The sequence below is a fragment of the Trematomus bernacchii genome, unplaced genomic scaffold (assembly GCF_902827165.1).
Source record: "Trematomus bernacchii unplaced genomic scaffold, fTreBer1.1, whole genome shotgun sequence".
In the NCBI taxonomy this organism is placed as follows: domain Eukaryota; kingdom Metazoa; phylum Chordata; class Actinopteri; order Perciformes; family Nototheniidae; genus Trematomus; species Trematomus bernacchii.
Genome location: NW_022988066.1, coordinates 2,140,875 through 2,162,626, shown reverse-complemented (window position 1 = coordinate 2,162,626; position 21,752 = coordinate 2,140,875). Strand labels below are relative to the sequence as shown.

Here is a 21,752-nt window from a genome sequence, read left to right as displayed (position 1 = left end):
CACACTAGAGTTCATCCCCGACACGCCCACCGCGACGTCACGACGTGCTGCCTTCAAGGGCTGTCGGAAATATTGTCGCACATACCATGCCTTATCAGTCTCACTAAACTGGTTCTGATACATTGGAAAGATACTGAGGGATCCGAACTTGGAGAATCCAAAACTCAAAACAAGGGACCGTCGACAAAGTAGCCTGCAGAAAGATTTTTTTTGCACAATTTGGGTGATTTTTTTAATGTAGCATATTTAATAACTTCACTTTAATACAATGTAGTGATACCCCAAATCCCACACATTAATAATCTCCTGTTGGTAATACTAGGATATACCAACAAGTCTGGAACAACTTTCTTTTGTATGATTTCAATTCCGCACCACACCCTGTCAGTGTGATGAGCAAACATGTTTAATCTTTAACAATGTGTTGTTTATTATGAATTGATCAATTGTTTTTAGTTTAAAATCCTAATCTAAAAAGTAGCTATAAACATAGATCTAATAATTGTCAAAAGTACAATTCTTCTCTCACAGACGTTGGGTATAAATAGCATACAATGGAAATACTCAAATAAAGTAAATCAATAATTCGATGCTTACATGTACATTATTCTGTGAAAATGACTGACATGGCAGATCATATCACAAATCATGTCCCAAGCAGAGATATCATGAACAATGAATACTTGTTATGTAAGCCTTAAAAATACTCCACTCACTGAACCCCTTCCATACCAAAATGAAACGTTGACTACATTGCTGGCAGCAATCTTGTTATGCCTGGGTGTGGCCCATATTCAAGACTACTAACAGTGCATGTTAGTATTTAGGGCATAACATTTTATTTGAGCACTTTCGGTGTTCTCAATCCGTTTTCTGAATCTTTCTACATATGAAAGATGTTTTCTAAATTCTTGCTAAATCTGGAATACAACAAGCAAGAAGCATGAAGATAACATAGCTGCCATCTTTATTCAAAATAGCCTTGGAGTGAGATAACACTATATATTGTGCTCGTAGGCCTAATGTCTCAAAGGAGTTTGACAATTGTGTTGCATGACCGGATTTTATCAGGTGTTCATCAGTAAACTTAATGCAAAGTTTTTTTTTTATATAGTGACTAGAACATTTGAAACAGATACTGATCTGAGTCAAGTGAAGAAAACCGGTTTTTCAAGGATGAGAGGGGCGTAGTCAGTTTGAATAAAAAAAATCACTGCAGGTTAAATGGCTTCACAGATAACTGTTATGCTTTGTGTTTTACATTTCACAGTGATGTGTGGTCGTTTTGTCCTCAGTGTGTTTTTTGCAGGTGTACAAGAAAATCATGTTTTTGAAATGCACCTTACTACTTAATGTTGCATTGGGTTTGAGATTATTAAGTGAAAACATACTGGACAAATGGCAAACTTTATTAATTTAGGGCAATTAAAAACACAAGGAAAACACATTGTACACATATATTCCTTTATACAATATAATGCAAATACAGATTTGATATAAGGCAAAAGCAATTGCAAAAATTAAAATAAGAACTTAATTGATTACCCTTAGGGAAAATTAACTTGTTACTTGTCACAAAGAGTACAAAAAAAACAAAGTAGAAAAGAGAGATACAATTAATTAAGTCTGGTGACAAATCACTGCTGAAGAGTATCCAGCATGAGCTGAGAGACAAGTTGAGGAGGGGCAGAGATTCCTACAGGAAGAAGCTGGAGGAATCTCCAGCAGAACAATAGCAGGGATGTCTGGGCTGGGATGAAGGCTATCACTGGCTTCAAAGAGAGAGACAGACTGACTGTGGGCACCCTGGAGAGGGCCAACGAGACTCTATTTTCTGAGGAAGCTGAGATCCTTCAACGTATGCATGGAGATCTTCTACCAGTCTGTTGTGGCTAGTGCACTCTTATTTGCTGCGGTCTGCTGGGGGGGCAGCATAAGAGACGGTGACACCAGCAGGATCAATAAACTGATCAGGAAAGCTGGGTCTGTCATCGGCATCAAGCTGGACCCCTTTGAAGCTGTGGTGGAGAGACACTAAACAGGCTGTTGTCCATCATGGATAACACCACCCATCCTCTCCACCTGCAGCTGGACAGTCAACAGAGCTCCTTCTCCAACAGACTGCTGCAGCTCCGCTGTCACAAGGACAGATACTGGAAAACATTCCTGCCCACTGCAATAACACTGTACAACAAATCACCTCTGGCTGGAAGAGAACTCTCTGCTCCATAGTTTCTCTAGAAATAAAACCACGTTGTACATTTTACTCTATAATCTGTTCAATATTTATACTCCATATTCCATAATGTCATATATTTTGAATATATATATATATTTGTATATATAATATCTGCATGTATATTTTCTATTTCAACATGTATATTTTCTATTTTATTTTATTTTTCTTTCTATTCTTGTATATTTTGTAGTTTTGTTTTATTGTAAAATGCCTTTTATGCTGCTGTAACAACAACAATTTCCCAATTTGGGATCAATAAAGTACTATCTATCTATCTCTAAAGACGACATGCATTTTACAGTTTAAGGAAGGTGGTTCAATCTCCAGTCTGCTCCACCTGCGCACAGACGGACAGAGCTGCTTCTCAAAGAGAAATTAGTCCTAAACTCTGGATAAATCCAATTATGTTAGCATAGCGGCGACCTTTTCGTTTGCTCAAATCTCATTGGCTACGTTGCTGATAGTGTACGTGATAACGTAATGGCGTGAATGTTGCTGGTTTTGATTGGCTGCAACATAAACGTAGGTCCCGCCTACTATGGTCCAGCAGTTGCACGTTACTTCGCTGAGTGGAGGGCGGCTCTGTCAATCATCTGGGATATTGAGGAAGGGGGTGCAAGCTGCCAAGATGAAGCACTACGAGGTAAGAAGTGATTTTAAAACTCGAAACCCCTAAATGGAGCCATAATGTAATTATCAGACCAATACGAAGTATGGCTGTGATTTCTGTTAAAGTAAACTCCACCAAAACAGGCACTTTATAGCTTTAAACATGTGCAGCGAGGATCACACAATGCAGCGACGCCGCCTGTCATGGGCTGGTTGCTAGGACCGGGGATTTGTGGCCTATCGGTGCATGGCATATATCGGCTTATATCGTACCTAAAAGTCGACCTTCTGCCTCCACAGTAATGCCGAATTATGCTTTCGTTGCATATTTATCATGTTTTAGGATATATGCTGGATGTCTTTGTTAGCTAAACACAGAGACCTCTGTTCAGGATAAAACTCCGCATCATCGCCATCTCTGGCTGGAACGGCGCATGGCGCTTCGTATCTTGTTATTACCCAATAATGCAAGTGAACAGTCAAGTGCGCAAACTTAAACTTCAAATAAATCTTCAAGGCTTATGTTGTTTGACGCTGCATTAGCTGAAGTCAGACCTAAGTTGATGACAGAAAGTCACTTGGAAAGAGCAAAAAAGTAACAATGTTTGTCCCTCAGAAACACCCACACTTTTACCACAGGCCTGTTCCACTATGTTATCATTAAGGTAAAATGTTTGCTATACTTAACCAGTAAACACTTGCAATCACTAAAAGCTTTCATAAAAGTCATGAAAAGGAGTTTCATGAGCACCAAAACCCATCAGACAGGATCTGCAGGAGTCTGACAGAAACTGACCCAACCAGTGGCTGCTCCTGTTCCCCTTCTTCCTGTTGAAGACAGTATGGCTGTTGCAACCTGTAAGGGGTGGGGGCAACAACATTTCAATCATGAAGGGTTTTTCCCCCGAAAACTTTATGTGTCAGTATTTATTTGCACTGACCTGATATGGCCATATATGTAAAAATGGGCCACCCCTGAAACCTGTAATATATTAGCTTGACTCACTTTTTTATGGCCATGGCTGTTGAAACTGCATGATAAGACATGGGCATTATTGCAACATAAGCTACAACAGGTATAACTATGCATGCCCAGGACTAACTGCATAAAATAAGCCTGCACATGTTTGTGTGAGGCCACTGTGTAGGGCTGCTCAATTAATCGTATTTTAATCGCAATTACGATTTTGGCTTGCAACGATTATGAAAACAACATAATCGAAATAAAACGATTTTTTTTTTTAAATAATTTTTTATTGGTTTTTCAGTTGAATTATACTTAAAGTTCAGGGTAATCAACTGTTAAAAACATATTGTTCACATTTTTCTTTCAATAAATTGATGTTTTCAAAGTAAATATAATATATATAATTGTTTTTAATAATCGTGATATCAATGATTGACCCAAATAATCGAGATTATGATTTTTGCCATAATCGAGCAGCCCTACCACTGCGATATTCAGGCCTATAAAGTGCCAGTATTGCGACTAAACCACCCAGTATGTCACTCAGGTGAGTGCTAAGAGCATTATCTTCAACGGGTATGCTAACTGAAGTCATAAAATGTGGTCCCTGCTAGTTGTGAACTCTTACTGACACCATAACCAGTGCACATGTTCATACAGGTGCTCTTTGAGTTTAATAGTTCCTCTATGTATACCTTAGAAGTCTTCTAAAAAGTTCAAGTTCATTGATTCAATCATAATAGTGATCACTGTTTACGTTTTGTAAATTGCATGCTTTACACGGCACGACAGATCAATTTAAAGCCTAACACGCATTATTTGACAAACTAAAACTACTGAATTTTTTTCTTTTTTAAATTCACAATATCTTGGGACATTTATTTTCACTTGGGTCATAAAATAGATTGACAGTCACCAGATAGCACCCAAGTTACGAGGCGGCATGACTTCCAAAATTATCTCTCTTTCTTACAAACGGATATCAGTATCTGCTAGTGTGTTTTTAAAAAAACAAGAAACTTTTGGAGCATATTAACATTTCCAGATGGTCTGCTAATCTGTTTAAAGACGAAGGCCTTATATTTCTAGATTTCAAAAGTGTCCTCTTACCTTGGGATATCAAGTGAACCAGCGAAGAACAGCAACAGTCCGCTGTAGTAATTAAAGGTTATTTCTCCCTGCTTCACCCTCACCCCAAAGAGCATTAGGACTGACTCACTACCAGTAGCTTTATATAGATGAGATGGGGGAGGTTCAGTGGCAGTGGGTATGCCTGGCACCGGGAAGACTGAGATGGGGGTCTTTCTCAGAAGTCCCAACTGCAGTGTCAGGTTTCCTGCTTGATTTAAGAAGACATGAATGTTTACCTTGTAAAACGGGCAGCTTGTGTGTAGGCAGGGCCGTAAATCCATTACAAATAACACTGATTCGAGTTTTAGAATGGCTAGTGTGCACATAAATAAGTAAATGCTTATCTTGAACAAGTAAATACATATTTTGCCATGATGTATGGCCACGACACAAAATCATCAGATAGCTATGTTTAAAAAAGAAAAAAACCCATATACATGTATTTCTTTGATCAAAGTTGAGGGAGGCAAAGGTGAGCTTTTATGCAACATGAAAGTTTCCATAGATAAATGTCTGGACTTAACTCCCATGCTGCCCCTTGTGGCTATGTCTTACATTTCTTATGGTAACTGAATACTTACTGTTGGTCATAAGAGACTGGAAGGGTGGGGGTGGGGTGGGCTTCTCCAAAGGGAATGCCCCAACTAAGCCCTCAGAGTCTCGAATATTATCACCCGTTGGTGGTAGGAAAAGGTGACTCCCTGTGTGAGTGACTGAGATCTGGCTGCTCCGTTTAGTTTGAAGGTACAAAACACTGTAGCAGTCAGTGTGTGTCAGAGACCTTGAGAGTGATGCATTTAGGTGTCTGATCAAAGGTTGGTGATGTGCATCGTGGCTGTAGATGGACAGATGGACAGAACTAGAGAGGGTCTTAAACCATTAGCCCATGACATCATCACATAGTCGTAGACGCGTGGGGGTCCTTGGGGAAAGGGTTGGTCATGCAGAGTTAGCAGTAGACGTTTATATTTAGCTGGGGAGAGGAAGAGTGGGGACAAACTGGGAAAGGGGTGTTGCTGTTCGTCATAATACCTCTCCACCATCTTACCACTTAACCAGGGGTTGAGAGGTTTCACGGGTCGTCAGGTGACCTTTTTTTAGGGACGAGTTATGTTTCAAAACCGAGTCACTGGAAACATAGCTCTGTCTCTAGAAGCTTCCTTCTTGACACACAGATGATCTACTGCTGATAGTTTGCCAGGGGGATACTGGGCATTCCTGTGTATGCAACTGTGCACACACATGTGGCATATGTCCACGCTCCAGGGGTCGGCTGGCAGTTAAATAAAGCAACACAGCAGAAGTGAAGGAATGAGCGTGGGGCAAAGAGGGAGGGAGCGTGAAAGAATGGCAGAGAGGAGGTAGGGGGTGGAGAAGCAGGGTAGAGACGCAGGGTAGAGACAGATTTATTTCCACAGCTGAGTGCTGCTGCTCTCTATGGTCTGGAGTGGGGAGACAGTTGAGAGGTGAAGAGTGACAAGAGAACCGCGAGGAAGAAGGGAATAAAGCGAGTGCAGGAGGAGCACTGTGGACATGGATGCCCTAGCACTAGAGGCTACCAGCACTAAAAAGCCGGCTAACGGTGTGCCGGCTCCAGCCCCGGCCAAACGCAAACCTGCTAAAAAAACTAAAAAAGCTGTTGTTTTCTTTGAGGTGGAGATACTGGATGCCAAGACCAAGGACAAGCTCTGCTTCCTGGACAAGGTGAGAACTTTTTGTATGTGTTTGTTTTCATTGGATTTCTGTTCTAACATCAGCTCTGCAAAAAGTATTTTACAGCTGTATGTAGCTGTTTTGTGTGTTTCCTAATGCAAGAGGTGCGGTATTTCTGCCCCTACAGTATATTACAGTAAAAAGCGTTTGTGTATGCGAGTCAGGCGCTTTCTAGAACATTGTTGATCTGCTTTAGACCTCGCTGTCAGTCAGTGTGTGTGTAAATGAGACTACAGTCCCAACGCAACACAACCCTGCTGTCTGTGTGCGGTTATCTGTGCACACACACATCACATTGGTAAACAACATGGCATAAACAACTGTACAGCTGTGCAAACCAACACAACAGCCTACTTGATGTCAGAAGTTACACCAATAAAATAACTTCTCTACAACTTGTGAGTCCCAAGACACCCCTCTACACTGTTAGACAGATGCCTGGTACCCAAAAAGAAAAATAGATTTAATTTGAAGACAGATGTAGTCTTTACATATTAAGGTGCATATAAGGTAGGTATATGTCATAGAAGGTATTTCTATGACAATGGAAAGTAAGACTTGGTCAAAATGCTGAGCAGATTTATGTTTTGGGCAAAGAATCAATCCCTTTAGATACATGGGCATGAGAAATGCAGCACATATCTGGAAAAAGGAAGATAGTCTGCACATAACCTATTGTTGACTCCAAAAAGTTTGTTTTTGGAAGCAGCTTCGAGGACCTTCATAGAAGTACTAGAGAGAATTTGTTGAGACTGGAAGCTCTCGGCTTTCATTGGGGCTGTACCGTGTTCTTGTCGTGTAAATGTCATGTCAAATGTTTTTAAAGATGATACACAATAACGTATTTAGACTCAGACTGATGGACTTAGTATGGATTTGAGAGTATCAGTGTTGTATTACTCACCTTTATTTTGTTAGGATGTTTTAGATCATTGTTTTAGTGGGTATATGTACAGTACCTTGCACATTGCCTGTAAGTCAGTGCTGCTGCATTAGGAGGGTTTAGTGTGCTGTTGGTGTGCGACTTAGCCAAGTTTACAGTGGTGTTAGTCTGCCAGGCTCAAAAGCTGCTCTTCAAGACCACCAAGTATAAAGGGCTATCCTTCTTGGATTATACCCTGTTGTCGGCTTAGCAGAGTTCCCATGGTGATACCATGCACAATATTAACACCTTTTGGAGAGAAAGTCTGACAGATATAGATCAGGATCTGGGCAGAGAGCCCCGCGATGGGACTGGTTTCCTAAAGTAGGCTAACGGCGCTGAACTAACAGACTGAGTTAGAAATAAAACTCAAATCCTGTATCATGTCTGGGTCAGAGTTTACAGGACGCTCCCAGTGATCTCAATACTGAATGAAGCCTGTTGAAAGAGAGGGAGGTGGTGGGGGCAAGGGTCACAGAGAGGTGGTTTCTCAGTGATGTCATCGTGCTGAAAATGGCCTGCGGTCCTCTGGACGGCGTGAACAGAGGCCAAGTTTATTTCAGCGGCAGACCAATTCGTTTCAGATAGGTCACACGTGATCTTTGAGGAGCATTTTCTCACAGAAAATACATATTGGTGTAACGTTCAAGGCGTCCTAAAATACCATACAAATTAAACTTTTTGGGCGTTTCATCTTAACAGAAGAGCTAATCCAGTACTACCACTAGGGATGGGTATCGAGAACCGGTACTAAGTCAGTACCGGTACCTGATTGGACGGTATTGGTATACCGTTAAGCCGCTGGACAAATGGTGCTGCTATCGGTATATGAATTACGCTACTTCCTTAGTTTAACTTTAAACAATTCTGGTTGGTTGGGAACCCTCATCCCGTGTGACATATCCGGTTTGAGTAGCACTCTGATTGGCCACTGTGAATGCCACTCGTCATCTCTCCTAACAGCACTCTTATTGTGAGACTCCCGGGGGCAGACCATAGGGGCAGACGCAACATCTTGCTAGAAACAGCGTCTCAAGGCTTCTTAACATTTAACAACCTATTAATGATGCATACCCACTTAACGGGAAAAACTCAGCTAACAGACGATATTAACCATTTTACCTACACGGAACAGAAGTCCAACACCAAGAGTCTTTCAACACTAAGCAAAATGGGCTAACGGGGCTAACGGCTACTTTAGCACATAACTGGCAAAAGCGATCTTTTCTACGTCATTTTATCTGCATTAATTATGTCTTACCTTTGCTGTTTTGTGATCAAAAGTTGTGTTCAAGGGCATAAAAACGGTTAATCCAATGTCTCTGTGTAACTTTAACATGATTACTGATAATCCATAATTACAATTATAATAATAAACGCAATAAACGGATTATAATGGTTAGCCGACCGGAGCTTCCGGTTTAGGAGGTGCACATGCAGCGTCTCGTTTTAACTGAATAATGGTCATGTTTACATGGATTTATGAACTGCCCCTAATTACCGCCCCCCTTCCAGAGACACACTGTCAAACACACTCATACCTGCTTGGTATGACATTGAAAAAGTTACATTAAATAATAAATATAAATAAATTACAATAAAATGACTGTTGTTTAATCTTCACATCTTGTAATCATGTCTATAATTTTGAGCACCAAATTATTGAAAAGTATCGAAAAATACCGGTATCGATAAGCAGTATCGGTATCGAAAAATACCGGTATCGATAAGCAGTATCGGTATCGATACAATCCTAACGATACCCATCCCTAACTAACACACTGTCTATACTGAACAGTGCTTGCCTTGGTAATCTGATAGTGTCTTGGCCATAGGTTGATAGTACGTTAAGTGCTCTCTGACAAACATTAACATGTAATTGAACCGTGTCCTTGTGGTTCAACTCTTTAAAGGCTTGATGATTTGCAATCGAAGTTTAAATTAGTACATCATTTTATATTTTCTTGTGTTGGTCTTCACACCTTTGCTTGGTCAATGTGACGGGCCGCATAGAGGTTTACATTTCACAGAAGCATCTTAGCACAGTGAGGCATGGCCAGCAGGGTGATATAGGCTTACTGCTAAAATGTTTAGAGAAACCTGTCACCAGCTTCCTAAATGTCAGAGGCCTGACAGAAATTTGAAGCGGATGCCTGAGATGTTATTAGGATGTAATGTGCATTGCTGAGTTTGTTTTCATACCAATAAAAAATGTCTTAAAAGTTAAATAACTCTCTGTATACTGAAACGAATATAGGACAAATAATGAAAATAGGGTTAATATGCACCTGTGTTAAGCAAGTTTGTTTAATAATCTCAAATTAATGGTTATCAGTCAGAAAAGTTGTCATTTACAAATATGAATGCTTAAGGCGCCAATCTTGATTTATGGAGCACATTTCATATGGGTTAGGGAAGTCAAACATGTTTCAAAGTAAATGTGAGCATAATTGGTGAAACAGCACAGTAATAAAAACCAATTATAAACAAACAAAAGCATACAGACAGCCAGTTATATTTATAATTCATATTTAGTCAGTACTTACATGTGTAGTGTTGCAAAAACACTGGTCTTATTTGCTCTTTTTAAAACATTGGTGGACATTTTTAAAATAATTTTATGACATTTTTCGGACCCACAAATAAATATAATTCCAAAAATATATAAATAATAAACATTTGTTAAAGCTCTAGTGTACACGTATTGTTGCCTTTAAACTAAAGCGCTCAGTATTATAGCAGATCCTAGGGCTCAGACAACATTTTAAATAAACCAATAGGAGTAAGCCATCTTACTCTTTCTTTTTAACAATGATTTTACTACTCCATAAGAGGGGGCTCTGGCAGCAGTATGAAGTGTGAAAGCTGCTCAAATCAAACAGATTTGCCATTTGATCACATGTTGGGAATGTGTTGATGTCCTCAGACCATTCCGTAACAACTGTGTCCGGATCTGCCTCTGTGAGCTCTTCATGTTTCCGTTTTGAAGTCATTGGGTTTATATTTCGGGTAGTTGGGCAATTTCTGGCAGCCTGGCACAAGGTTGTGTACTTTGGCTGTGGATGTGTGTGTGCTTTGAAACCCTAATACCAGCTGTTAAATGAACCACGTCCACGGGGTATGGGAGCTAAATTTACCCCCTTCATGAATGGAAAACAGGGTTATTATCTGTTCCTTTTGTGTACGTGTACGTGTCCCTCTACTAATTTACTGATGCGTTATTTGCAGGTCGAGCCAAATGCCACTATCGGAGAGATCAAGTCTATGTTCCACAAGAGCCGTGAGTGCTGTCTCTCTGCAGGCGACTAAAGCCTCATAAATCTGATTTAACATCAAGCTAAAAAAAAAAAAATGTATGTCCTGTCTTAAGATGTTTGTGACATATTATTGTCTGTTTCAGATCCTCAGTGGTACCCAACCCGACAGTCCATTCGCCTTGATGCCAGTAAGTCAGCCAAAGAGTGACTTACTATTGTTTAAATATTTGTTGTTCATTTAAGGGTTAATGCCATACTGCCTGTTTTCACCCTCTGTCTGAAACCAGAGCCCAGTCTGCTCTGATTGGTTAGCTGACCGGCTGTGTTGTGATTAGTCAACCGCTTAGTGATGTCCTGACCCTTAGCCTATCACATACAATGTGTTGGAGCGCTAACCAATAAAAGAGCCAGTGTTACATAGTGATGTCACTATGTAAATGTGGGTGGGGGGGATTTTCAGGATTTTAGCCTTTGCAGACCATTTACATGCACAAAAACCTATATAACACACTACAGGAAATGGGAAAACCCCAAAAAGCACAATAGAGTGGTGCAGGGATGACTTATTTACCCGGAAGTAAGCTGCACATGGGTTCCCTCGTCAAAAAAGCAATGGGATTTCTCCATAGGATTTTGGAAAATAGCTCGAAATAAGGTCTGTGGAGAACGAACTTTTGATAAATGCACGTTTTGTTCAGCCGAATAATCTCTACATGTCTACCCTACTTTTATAATTTTCGAATCATAAATCTAATCGCCAGAAACAAAATGCTAACGTTATGCTATAAACGAACTACAGCAGGGTCGCTGCTTCAACGTCACGCCAACTTAAGATCGATATTCAAAAATACAGATAACATTTTTTACAAGCTGAAGCTTTTTGTTTTAACAGTTTGCAGGAGGCAGGCACTTGCTTTCAAGCAGAACAGGGAAAACAAACTTAGCGGGAGTGTTTACGTGTTCGGTGTAATGACGTACAACGTCCTCGACAACTTCTGTAGTCCTATTCAGCCACTTGTTAACAACCATCGTTTTTCAGACACTTAAACTCTTCAAAAATCACCAGTGGGGTTACTGCTGATGTATTTAATGTTGTAGGACAAAACGTGATCCGTCTCTTAAATTTGTGTCAACCACAGACCTTATTTCCAGCTATTTTCCAAAATCCTATGGAGAAGTCCCATTGGCTCTGAGACGAGGGAACCGGTAGTGGTAAAATGCTAACTCTCTTCCGGGTTTTAGGACTCGTCGTCACTGCACCGCTCTATAGGGCCCCTTTAAGGCCGACAGAGTATTTATTAACCATGTCTTTAATGAGTTATAAATAAACCCCATACAGTTTATTTAGAACAACAATTATAATTCTATAAAAGTTCCTGGGATGGAGTTTCCTTCTAGTACAACTAGACAGGAAGTACTTTTTCTGTCAGTATACTTAAAGGGAACATCTTATTACTTCCCTCTGTAATCAAGTCCTCGTTTTCTGTACGTCTCCTGAAGTAAACCTGTCTGTGTTTCAGAGGGGAAGTCTCTGAAGGACGAGGATGTCCTGCAGCAACTACCTGTGGGAACCACGGCAACCTTCTACTTCAGAGACCTGGGAGCTCAGATCAGCTGGGTCACAGTGAGTACACCGTGGAGCCGCCAAAAGACGGGGGGGGGGGCGGGGCGGGGGGCGGGCATGTTGTGCTGTCACAATCTAACAATCCTGACAAGCCCACCTACATCAGACTGGGATCAAGAAGAGCTATATTGAGATTTCCCTCTGGGTAAAAAGGGTGTGTGTGTCGTAGTTAAATTGGCTCTGCCAGGAGCGGGACGGCTATATTTATCTTTCTAACACAGCAACAAAAAGTATATCAATATTATGACATTAGGGCTACACTTAAACTGTTAAAAAGGCTCAAACTTATCCTGTCCCTCTTTCCTTCAGGTCTTTCTCACAGAGTACACCGGTCCTCTGGTCCTCTATCTGATGTTCTATTTCAGAGTTCCCTTCATCTACGCTTCCAAATATGACTTTTCCACCAGTAAACACTGGGTCGTTCAGTAAGTGTCCTCATCACATCTTCACACACTCTATAATTAAGTAGCGCCTCTCTTGTCCCTCTTAAAGTTCCACCAAATATAAATTCACTCTCACTACCAAACCACATTCTCTGTCACTAATAAACAAGCATTAATGACATCCAGACCAGACCAGTGACTTCACCAACACATGCAAGCTGATTTCACTTAAAGAGCAACTTGCAGGTTTTTTTTTTTACTAGATTTATGCTTAACCTTGCCTGAAAATTACAATTTAAAAAAAAAAAAAAAAAAGAAAAGGGAATGCAGGATTTGATATGTTTTACAAGACATACGGGCAGGAATTCAGAGGGGAAAGGAGCCACTTTGAGCTCTGCTACTAAAAACTGCTTTTTTTTTTAACGTCATACGTCAAACGCGTCATATTACGTCACATGGGGGAGCAACTTTCTCGGACTCCTTCTCTGCCCAATCTGCGGTAGTAGTTTGTAGTTGGTTTGAGTGGTTGTGATTTAGTGAGCTGGTATTTTTTTGGTAATTTTACATTGCATTTCACCATTTTTAATCATGGTGAGCTTGTGTTTGTGCAGGTTGCGCCTGTTGCGCATTAGTTTCTGTTATGAATCAGTATCAACAGTCCTGCCAGTAACGTTACTACATTATCAATACTACTTTAGTTATAGCCTGATATATGATAGCTAACTTTACAATGTTGTGATGTGACCGACGTTAGCTAACATTAACTGTAGCTAACGCCGGTCACTCACCAAGACAGCTGCCCTGTTCTCCACTGATTCTCCTCACACCACAGCTCCATTTCTCTCCGATGGCCGTTATTTCTTCTAATCCTTGGCTGCTCCTGGTCTCGTGGACGCCTAGCAGGCTCATAATTATATGGTTGTGGTCCGTCATATGCATTCGAATATATATTTTCAACCTCTTCTGTGTCAAAACTAGCATTGTCCAGATCCATGTTTATTCATACGTTAGACCGGCCGCTCTCCCCCTTGTGTATATTTATGTATATTTTTTTGAAAATCTAGTGTATACATCATTTTCCTACACATGTATTCACTGGTGTCACTAACCTGCAAGTTGCTCTTTAAGGCAACTGTCTACCAGTATAAAATAAGTCACAGTAGAAACAGCATTTGACATATGTGAATTCAACCGCAGCACTTTTGAAACTTGTTTTCAAAGTCATATATATTGAATAAGTTAAAGCTCTATACAGGTCACCAATGTCCACCCTTTGGATTTGTTCAAAAGTGCTCTAGAAAGTTATGTCGTTAGCCTGAAACAAGAAAGGATGAGGCAAGTTTCTGCAAGAGAAACTATGATATTTTAAAACTGTATTTTTTTTAAATACTCCAAACATGGAAGTTTGCTTAAAAATGTAATTTTATAATTTTACTTAAAAAATATATAAAACAAGACTTCAAGGAACATAGTGTAAAATGACTTGATACAAATCTAATTTGGGGAACTAAATATAGATCATGGCAATTTCGCTTTAAATTCAAATATGTGGCAGGATAAAAAAGGCCAGACATTCCCAATGTCCAGTCTTTAGCTAATCAGCTGCTGGCTATTGCCTTACTTTATGTTAAACATGCAGACACAAGAGTGGTATTTATGTTAGTCAATAACCAAGCGTATTCCTTTTAAGCTGTGCTCTTTCCACATCGACACCATGTTAGCAGCATCCTGTTTTTGATAACTACAGTACAGCTGACTAGGGATGGGTACCGAGCCCCGGTATTAAAGGGGCCCGGGGCTGAATTATTAAAGACAGTGGTACCGTTAAGCTCCGACGTTATCTGTCTTTTTATCGGTACTGGAGACATTTAAAAAAAGATATGTCATATGTATTATTGCTACATAAACATTATATTGCAGTTTTAGTTTCGCCAACTCAGTTTCTGACATGCAAAAAAACTACAAAATGCGTCTTTGATGTATTTTCGATCTTTCCAATCCAGACGAGAGATCTCTCTCCCCCGTCTGTGTGTGAGGGGGCGGGGCAGTTTACACACACGCAGCTGCTACATGCAGCAACACACACACAGCGGAGATAACTAAGCGCTAAAAGGTGTGGTTAAACTTTACCGGTCTCCATGTGGACAATGCTCGTTGCCAAAAGTGCAATAAGAGTTTAGCATGTAAGGGCGGTAACACGAACAATTTGTCTGAACATTTAGCAAAAGTGTACCATATCCAGACGGAGAAATGCACCGGGTTCGACTGTCTTTCTAGTAGCGCTGTAGCCCCATCCATGTCAGGTATGTTATGTATACCTTAATCTTCCTCCAGAAGAACAGTCAGGCCTTTTGCAGCATACCTGTATGCCCCACCTGTGTTGCTCTGTACCACTGTATTTTTGCAGTAAATACTTGTTTTTTGTTTGTTTTTTACAGTTCCGTAAGTTCACATTATTTACAATTTGTTTAGTTAATTTACCTTTTCTTTTTCTTCAAAAGAACCGATAAGAGTACCGTTAAAGGACCGGATCGATAAGCAGTATCGATAAAAGTAGTAGTACCGTTCAAACCTTAACGATACCCATCCCTAGAGCTAACTCAAGTGTTTGTCCTTCTGCAGTCTCGCCTGTATGTGTCACTCCTTCCACTTCCTTAAGAGGAACCTGGAGACGCTGTTTGTGCATCGCTTCTCTCATGGTACAATGCCGCTACGCAACATCTTTAAGGTGAGATGCATTCTACCACTGTCTTATCCTGCTGTACATTCATATTGCCAAATGAGGAGTCAAAGGTGAATCATGAACTGTTTAGTTTATGAGTGAGAAGTGCATTGCTACTGCCACAACAATCAAGTCTGAACATGACAATAATCCTGTTTCAGAACTGCACGTACTACTGGGGCTTTGCAGCATGGATGGCCTACTACATCAACCACCCGCTGTACACACCACCCAGTGAGTATACATGCACCAGACACTTAACTTATACCATTGTGTTATCATAACTCTTTTTCACCATTATTATTGTCAATTATGTCTTGATGCAGTATACGGGGAGCAGCAAATCAGACTGGCCCTCATCTTATTCTTGGTAAGTATTGACACTTATCAAGCATCATTCAATTTGACAAAAAAGTAGACAATTACTTGTTATTTGCATCACTTAAATAGTTGTTTTTTTTGGCATTCTAAACTATATTCTGTCCTACATTTTCTTCTTCAACAGAACATGTATAAATATGTTTCTCTCTTTTATTTATTGTATTTTTTCTTTCTTAGTTCTGTCAGATCGGCAACTTTTCCATCCACATCGCTCTGCGGAACCTCCGTCCACCAGGTACAAACAACAGTAACACCTGTACGTTAATCACTCTCACACACACACACATACACATGCCTGCACTCAAATATTGCTCAAATGAAGGTATGTGACATCATGTTTTTTTATAGGTAAGCCTCAACGTTTAAAGCCAGTGAGAGGAGAGCACTTACTCTCTAGTGTTACACTCTGAGAGCGCAGACATCCACCGAGGGCCTCCTTCCAGAGTCAGAAAGTAGTTCTCAGGACATCGATGCGTTCATGAGCTTTTAATATCTTTAATATAATGGGTTCTTTGTTACCACACCTTTCCCCCAAGTGTTATGGAAATGAGGCCAGCACACCTCTGTAATCCCTTTTTAATAAAAGAACAAGCGGAGCTAAAAATGTCATGGTATAGAATGCTATTTATAATGTAATAAAACGTCGTATTAGATTGACATTTCCTTTTGTTGCTACCTTCATCTAGGCTCTAAGACCAGGAAGATTCCCTATCCCACCAAGAACCCCTTCACCTGGATCTTCGTGCTGGTCTCCTGCCCCAACTACACCTACGAGGTAATGTAATTTTTTCTTCAAATGCTTACTGATGCCTTTTTCAGCATCAAACTATTATTTATTGCTTGATAATTGAAATAAATCCACTGGATTAGGTTGTCCCTCTGTATTCCCTTGAATGAACACTGAGAGTTAAATACACTGCTGCCCTCTTGTGGTATGGGTCTGTGTGTAACCATCCTCCTCCTCTGCAGCTGGGCTCCTGGCTGGGCTTCACACTGATGACCCAGTGCCTGCCGGTGGCCTTCTTCACCTTGGTGGGTTTCATCCAGATGACTGTGTGGGCCAAAGGGAAGCACCGCAGCTACCTGAAGGAGTTCCGCGATTACCCTCCCCTCCGCTCCCCCATCCTGCCCTTCATCCTGTAGAGCTCAACCCTTCAGCTCTCCGCTAACTGAGAGGGGGCTCTCCGTTTTACACTGGAGCTTAGTAGACTGACTGGCTTAAATAATGTCCCCTTTTTCTTTCCCCCTCTTTTGCTTCCTGTCTGTAATTTCTGTAATATTGAGTGAAAATGTAAAGCACCAACGCTTGCTCTATTTTTTCATTTCCCTATAACCCATTCTGATTGGTTAATTGACTTATGTGTGTTTGGTCTCCAAGAGCTGTTCTTGACCTTCAAACGAGCCAGTGTATCCTGAATGACATACTGTCGATAAATAATGTAAAGATGTCTTGCCACGCTGTCATCTAATTCTGTTGTTTTGAGGCTGAATCTGCATCTGGTGAGATTCAGTCAGATTTCAAAGGCTTAGTTTTTATATCCATTCATCTACATTTGAAATCATAACAGCATGTCATTTTGTTGATGTTTGAAGTAATTTATTAAAAAAAATGTAAAACTAATTATTGTCTTGCTCTGTTTGTGATTCAGTTGCCGCTCTCTGTATTTGTACCAGTGTGGTTATCCTTGAGCTTTTTACACGAATGCACTGCAGAGGGTCAGGCGTCTGACAGATTTGATGGGCTTAGTTTGGGTTCAAATGTAATATAAATTGTCAGATAGGAACAACTGAGTGATCTTTGGTTACCAAATACAAAACGGAAACGTGAATACCTCAAGTCATACAAAGAATGTTTCTTTATGAAAAAAATGGTGATGGACTTGCATTTCGACATTTATTAAATGTATATTTTAGGTAGGAAAGAAAATAACACTCCAGATACAGCAACGTCCTTTATAATCGTTATCTACTCGTACCCAGGCGTACTGAATGAAGAATCCCTCTTGATAATAAATGAAAGGTAACACCCCCTTATCATTATAGGGCAGGTGTTGTGATGTGTACATTTTCTGGTACACGCACACACATTGGAGAGATCCTACCAAAAAATGTTACAAGAAGAAAAAACGTGATTTTACAGAATGTAAGAACTGGTCTTACAGGAAAATCAAAAGGCATCTTATTTAGGCCATTAAGCAGCTGAATGCATCCAATATCATTCAAGTTCTAGTGTTCAAGGTTATTTTTATAGTCTTTATTGGGCTCAATGGACGGATAATCTCTCTTTAGCCGACAAATACATTAATTATATTTACTTGCATAATCAAAATGTTATGATATTCATGTTCTGGTAAGCATGGGTTCTAACAAAAGTACAAAGGAGAAATCCTGGACAAGATCAAATGAGAGGAAATTTAAACCATTTCCTGAATCAGGTCAAAACTTCCATCAAACGCTCTTAGGTAAATAAAGATCGCACCCACCTTTATAGTGACATCATCCAGAGGATTACTGTATGTTTTAACAATAAGACAGAGGATTGTAGAGGTTAAACAATCGTGTTTATTGTGGACAGCGGCACATATATACAGAGAAGAAGCATCAGCTGTGATCATGCAGCTTCAGGCTGAGACTGGATTCTTTTCTTCCTCAGCTGGAGCCTCCTCTCTCTCTCGTACTCCTTCATACGCATCACATAGCTGGAGACAGAAAACCACAGAGAGCATGGTTAATGACAAGGTGGGTCAATATCATCTCAAGATTTACAAAGATCTAGATTAGAAGAGGTCTATACTTGTCTCTTAATTAAATATTATTGTTAGTAGCAAACTGTCAAGATATTGGAAAAAAAAACATGGAGTTTTTTGTGATTTCAAAAAGGGAAATTAGCTAATAAGATCACACATATCGATGAGAAGTCCTTATAATGCTCACAAAAATGTAAATGTTAACAGCTACAATTGCACGACAACTGTTAAAGAAGCATAGACGTGTGATACCATTTAAAGCACCATAACACCTACTAACTCGACCTTGTTGAAACAAAGTAAAACTGTATATATAAAGGCCATAAAACAGACAGTTTAATTAGTTTGGGTTTTCCTGTGCTATCACTGAAAACAAATGTATTGTATTTTTCAAATTTGGAATTAAAGGACTAGATCTAGAGGCCCAGTTTCATTGGTTATATTTGTGAGTCTGCTAAGAGCGCCTAACCCCGACCTTTTAAATGTCATAACTCGACTCGGCTGTCAGCACTTACTCCTGGTGTTCGCAGTAGTCCCAGTCGTGTCTCTCATGCTTGCAGGCCAGGAAGTTGGGCCAGTTGTCCCTCTTGCACTTCATGAACTTCAGGAGGTGCTGGGCACAGTAGTCCCTCTGCTCCAGAGGCAGCTGGGCCAAGTTCATCTGATCCTGGGTGGCTACCATCTCTGGCAAAGGTATACACATTTTCATGGTCATCTTACAATTCAAGCACCTGATGTTACTATATAATTTACTTTGGGAGTCTTAAAGGTCCCCTATTATACTGTTTTTCATCAATATATTATAGGTCTCAGATATATACAAAACATGTCTCAGATATATACAAAACATGTCTCTGAAGTGTTTGGCTCCAAATACCAAACAGATCATGCATTGTAGCATCCCATAAACCCCTCTGTTTAAACCCTGTTTCAAAAGTGCTGATTCTCTGTCTTTTACTTTAGATGAAAGGGTGGTCCAAATACAGAGTCCGTTATGCATGTGCAGTCTAGGCTTAAGGCTGTACATTTAAATTATTATACTGAAGTTTTTTTAGAACCCTCATTTACAAATACAAGACACTATTAAACACATTCATGCCACAGTGCCATTTCAATAAAACATACTCAATCTAGATTGTAAATGGTCTATGTAAAAGGAGACTTTATTTTAAGTCAGGTTCACTTACACCAACTTTGTGAACATTTTTGCTTAAGATATAACATCTCAATCAGTTTGTATTTAAAGAATTACAATTGTGTATGCATCTGCAAAAGCCATCAATGTAGTTCTTATATACACCTTACTTTGCATAACAGATAGAGTTCACTGCCAATTTAGTATAAACATAGAATATGAATATTGAAATATTCTTGATTATGTGTGACTTTTAAAAACAACAGAAGCTGCATCATAGGTGCTACGTTCTATATCTGTATTTGTGTTCTCAGATAACAGTGATTTTGCCCCTGGTTTACTGCAACAGCCAATCTGTAAATATCAATATAGAATTCAGGTTAGGGCTTTTAATGAACAATGTAACGTATTTATAGTGAATTTTTCAATGATTTAACTGTTGTCTTTTGTTGTGGGAGTTACTTTGTAGTTTTGCCTAAATTGTGTTGACGTGTTTTTGGATTTGTGTATTGTTTTGGTCAGTCGTTCTTCATGTTAAATGCTTTTTGCTCCTTTGTGGTTTCTTAAAATATTTATAGTCACTGATAATGTATAAATAAACATTCATCAAGACAGGTATGTCACTAAATATTTGAAATAATTAGGGATAGCATATACAAATATCCCAATATTTGAGAGTATAACAGTTACAGAATGTAAGAATAAAACTATAATATCGATATAATGCATGTAAAACAGGAGCCTATGGTGGAATGCAGCACAAAGTGAGCACAGATCTGCAGCAGTTTGACACTGAGCACCTCAGTTAGCCTAAAGCTAATGTTGCCATTAGCTCGACCCTAGCTCGGCTAACATAAGACGAGCTGAGATAGGAGGACAATGGACTCTGTTTCTCTCCAGGTGTTTATAAACACACTGTATGGTGCATTAAGCTAACAAACCTCTCGCTTCCCTCTCTTCAAAGCCGAACTCGGGGTCGAACTCGTACTTCTTGGTGGGGTCCGGCTCGGTGTCCGTCTCGGTGATATACCGTCTCACCAGGTGAGCTCCCATGGCAACAACGATGATTATACACTGTCAACAACAAATTATATATTGAGTTTACTTCTGCTCAGCGTTAATATTTTATTTCCAAAATTATTCAGCTGTCTGCCTTTCGGTCACCTCCACAAGCCACCTCCGCCTTTCACCGGAAATAAACAGCGGAGCGGTCCCTCCCAGAAACACTTCCCCTCTAGCCAAGTGACAAAGGTTCCGCTGGCAGGGGGCTGGTGATGTTAGAAACTTGTTTTCTAAAAGTGGTGTTCACTACTAATGCAAAATCTAAATAGAATAAATATTAACTATATCATATTATACAACTGCATTGTTTGTTATATCGTACATCTGCTTTATTTATTCACCAAAACACTTTAACTGTCTTGCCCTTTTCTTCTTGTTTTTGTCTTATATTGTTTGTTTTCTTTCTTTGCGAACAGTTGTGTATGTGCGCGTGTTTTAAGCACCTCTGGTACGGGAACTTGTCATTTCATTTCAATATCTATCTATCTCTATCTATCTATCTATCTATCTACCTACCTGCCTATCTACCTGCCTACCTGCCTACCTGCCTACCTGCCTACCTACAAAAAGTAAATATTAATGTCGTTTATATATTTATTCATCACATCTTAAACTCACACATACACACAACTTCCCCAACCTCCATAGTGCAAACAGAGTAGAGTGTGAAAACCTAAAGCTTTGAACTTATTATGCTTAAAACATTTATTATCTCAGGCAACTGTCTTAGTATACGTTTTTTCTGTTATATTAACATTTTCTAAGACATTTTTCATGTGATTTTTGTGTTACAACTTTTTAAAACTTTTTCTTTATAATTATTACACACATCTTTATAATTATTATTACTATTATTGTCC

The 21,752-nt window shown here is 39.7% G+C and overlaps 2 protein-coding genes across 5 annotated transcripts; one reads left to right on the top strand and one right to left on the bottom strand.

Annotated features, from left to right (window-relative positions):
• Positions 1-2,730: 2,730 nt before the first annotated feature.
• Positions 2,731-17,569, top strand: tecrb (trans-2,3-enoyl-CoA reductase b). Of its 3 annotated transcripts, none has more exons than XM_034120506.1 (12): positions 2,731-2,882; positions 6,600-6,650; positions 10,810-10,861; positions 10,982-11,026; positions 12,359-12,462; positions 12,772-12,887; positions 15,468-15,573; positions 15,729-15,801; positions 15,894-15,937; positions 16,126-16,183; positions 16,635-16,723; positions 16,918-17,569. In XM_034120506.1, the coding sequence occupies exons 1-12, from the start codon at positions 2,778-2,780 to the stop codon at positions 17,089-17,091; spliced, it is 1,017 nt and encodes a 338-aa protein (XP_033976397.1). In that variant the 5' UTR covers positions 2,731-2,777; the 3' UTR covers positions 17,092-17,569. The 3 variants fall into 3 exon arrangements, with proteins under 3 accessions (XP_033976397.1, XP_033976395.1, XP_033976396.1); XM_034120504.1 differs by having other exon boundaries at positions 16,126-16,204; XM_034120505.1 differs by lacking the exon at positions 2,731-2,882 and having other exon boundaries at positions 6,465-6,650.
• Positions 17,570-18,490: 921 nt separating this feature from the next.
• On the bottom strand, positions 18,491-21,086 carry ndufb7 (NADH:ubiquinone oxidoreductase subunit B7). 2 transcript variants are annotated; one of them, XM_034120294.1, is made up of 4 exons: positions 20,995-21,086; positions 20,772-20,904; positions 19,211-19,379; positions 18,491-18,647 (listed from the first exon to the last, which is right to left on the bottom strand). In XM_034120294.1, exons 2-4 carry the CDS (start codon positions 20,881-20,883, stop codon positions 18,560-18,562), a joined length of 369 nt encoding a protein of 122 aa, XP_033976185.1. In that variant the 5' UTR covers positions 20,884-20,904; positions 20,995-21,086; the 3' UTR covers positions 18,491-18,559. The 2 variants fall into 2 exon arrangements, with proteins under 2 accessions (XP_033976185.1, XP_033976184.1); XM_034120293.1 differs by having other exon boundaries at positions 20,772-21,039.
• Positions 21,087-21,752: the final 666 nt, after the last annotated feature.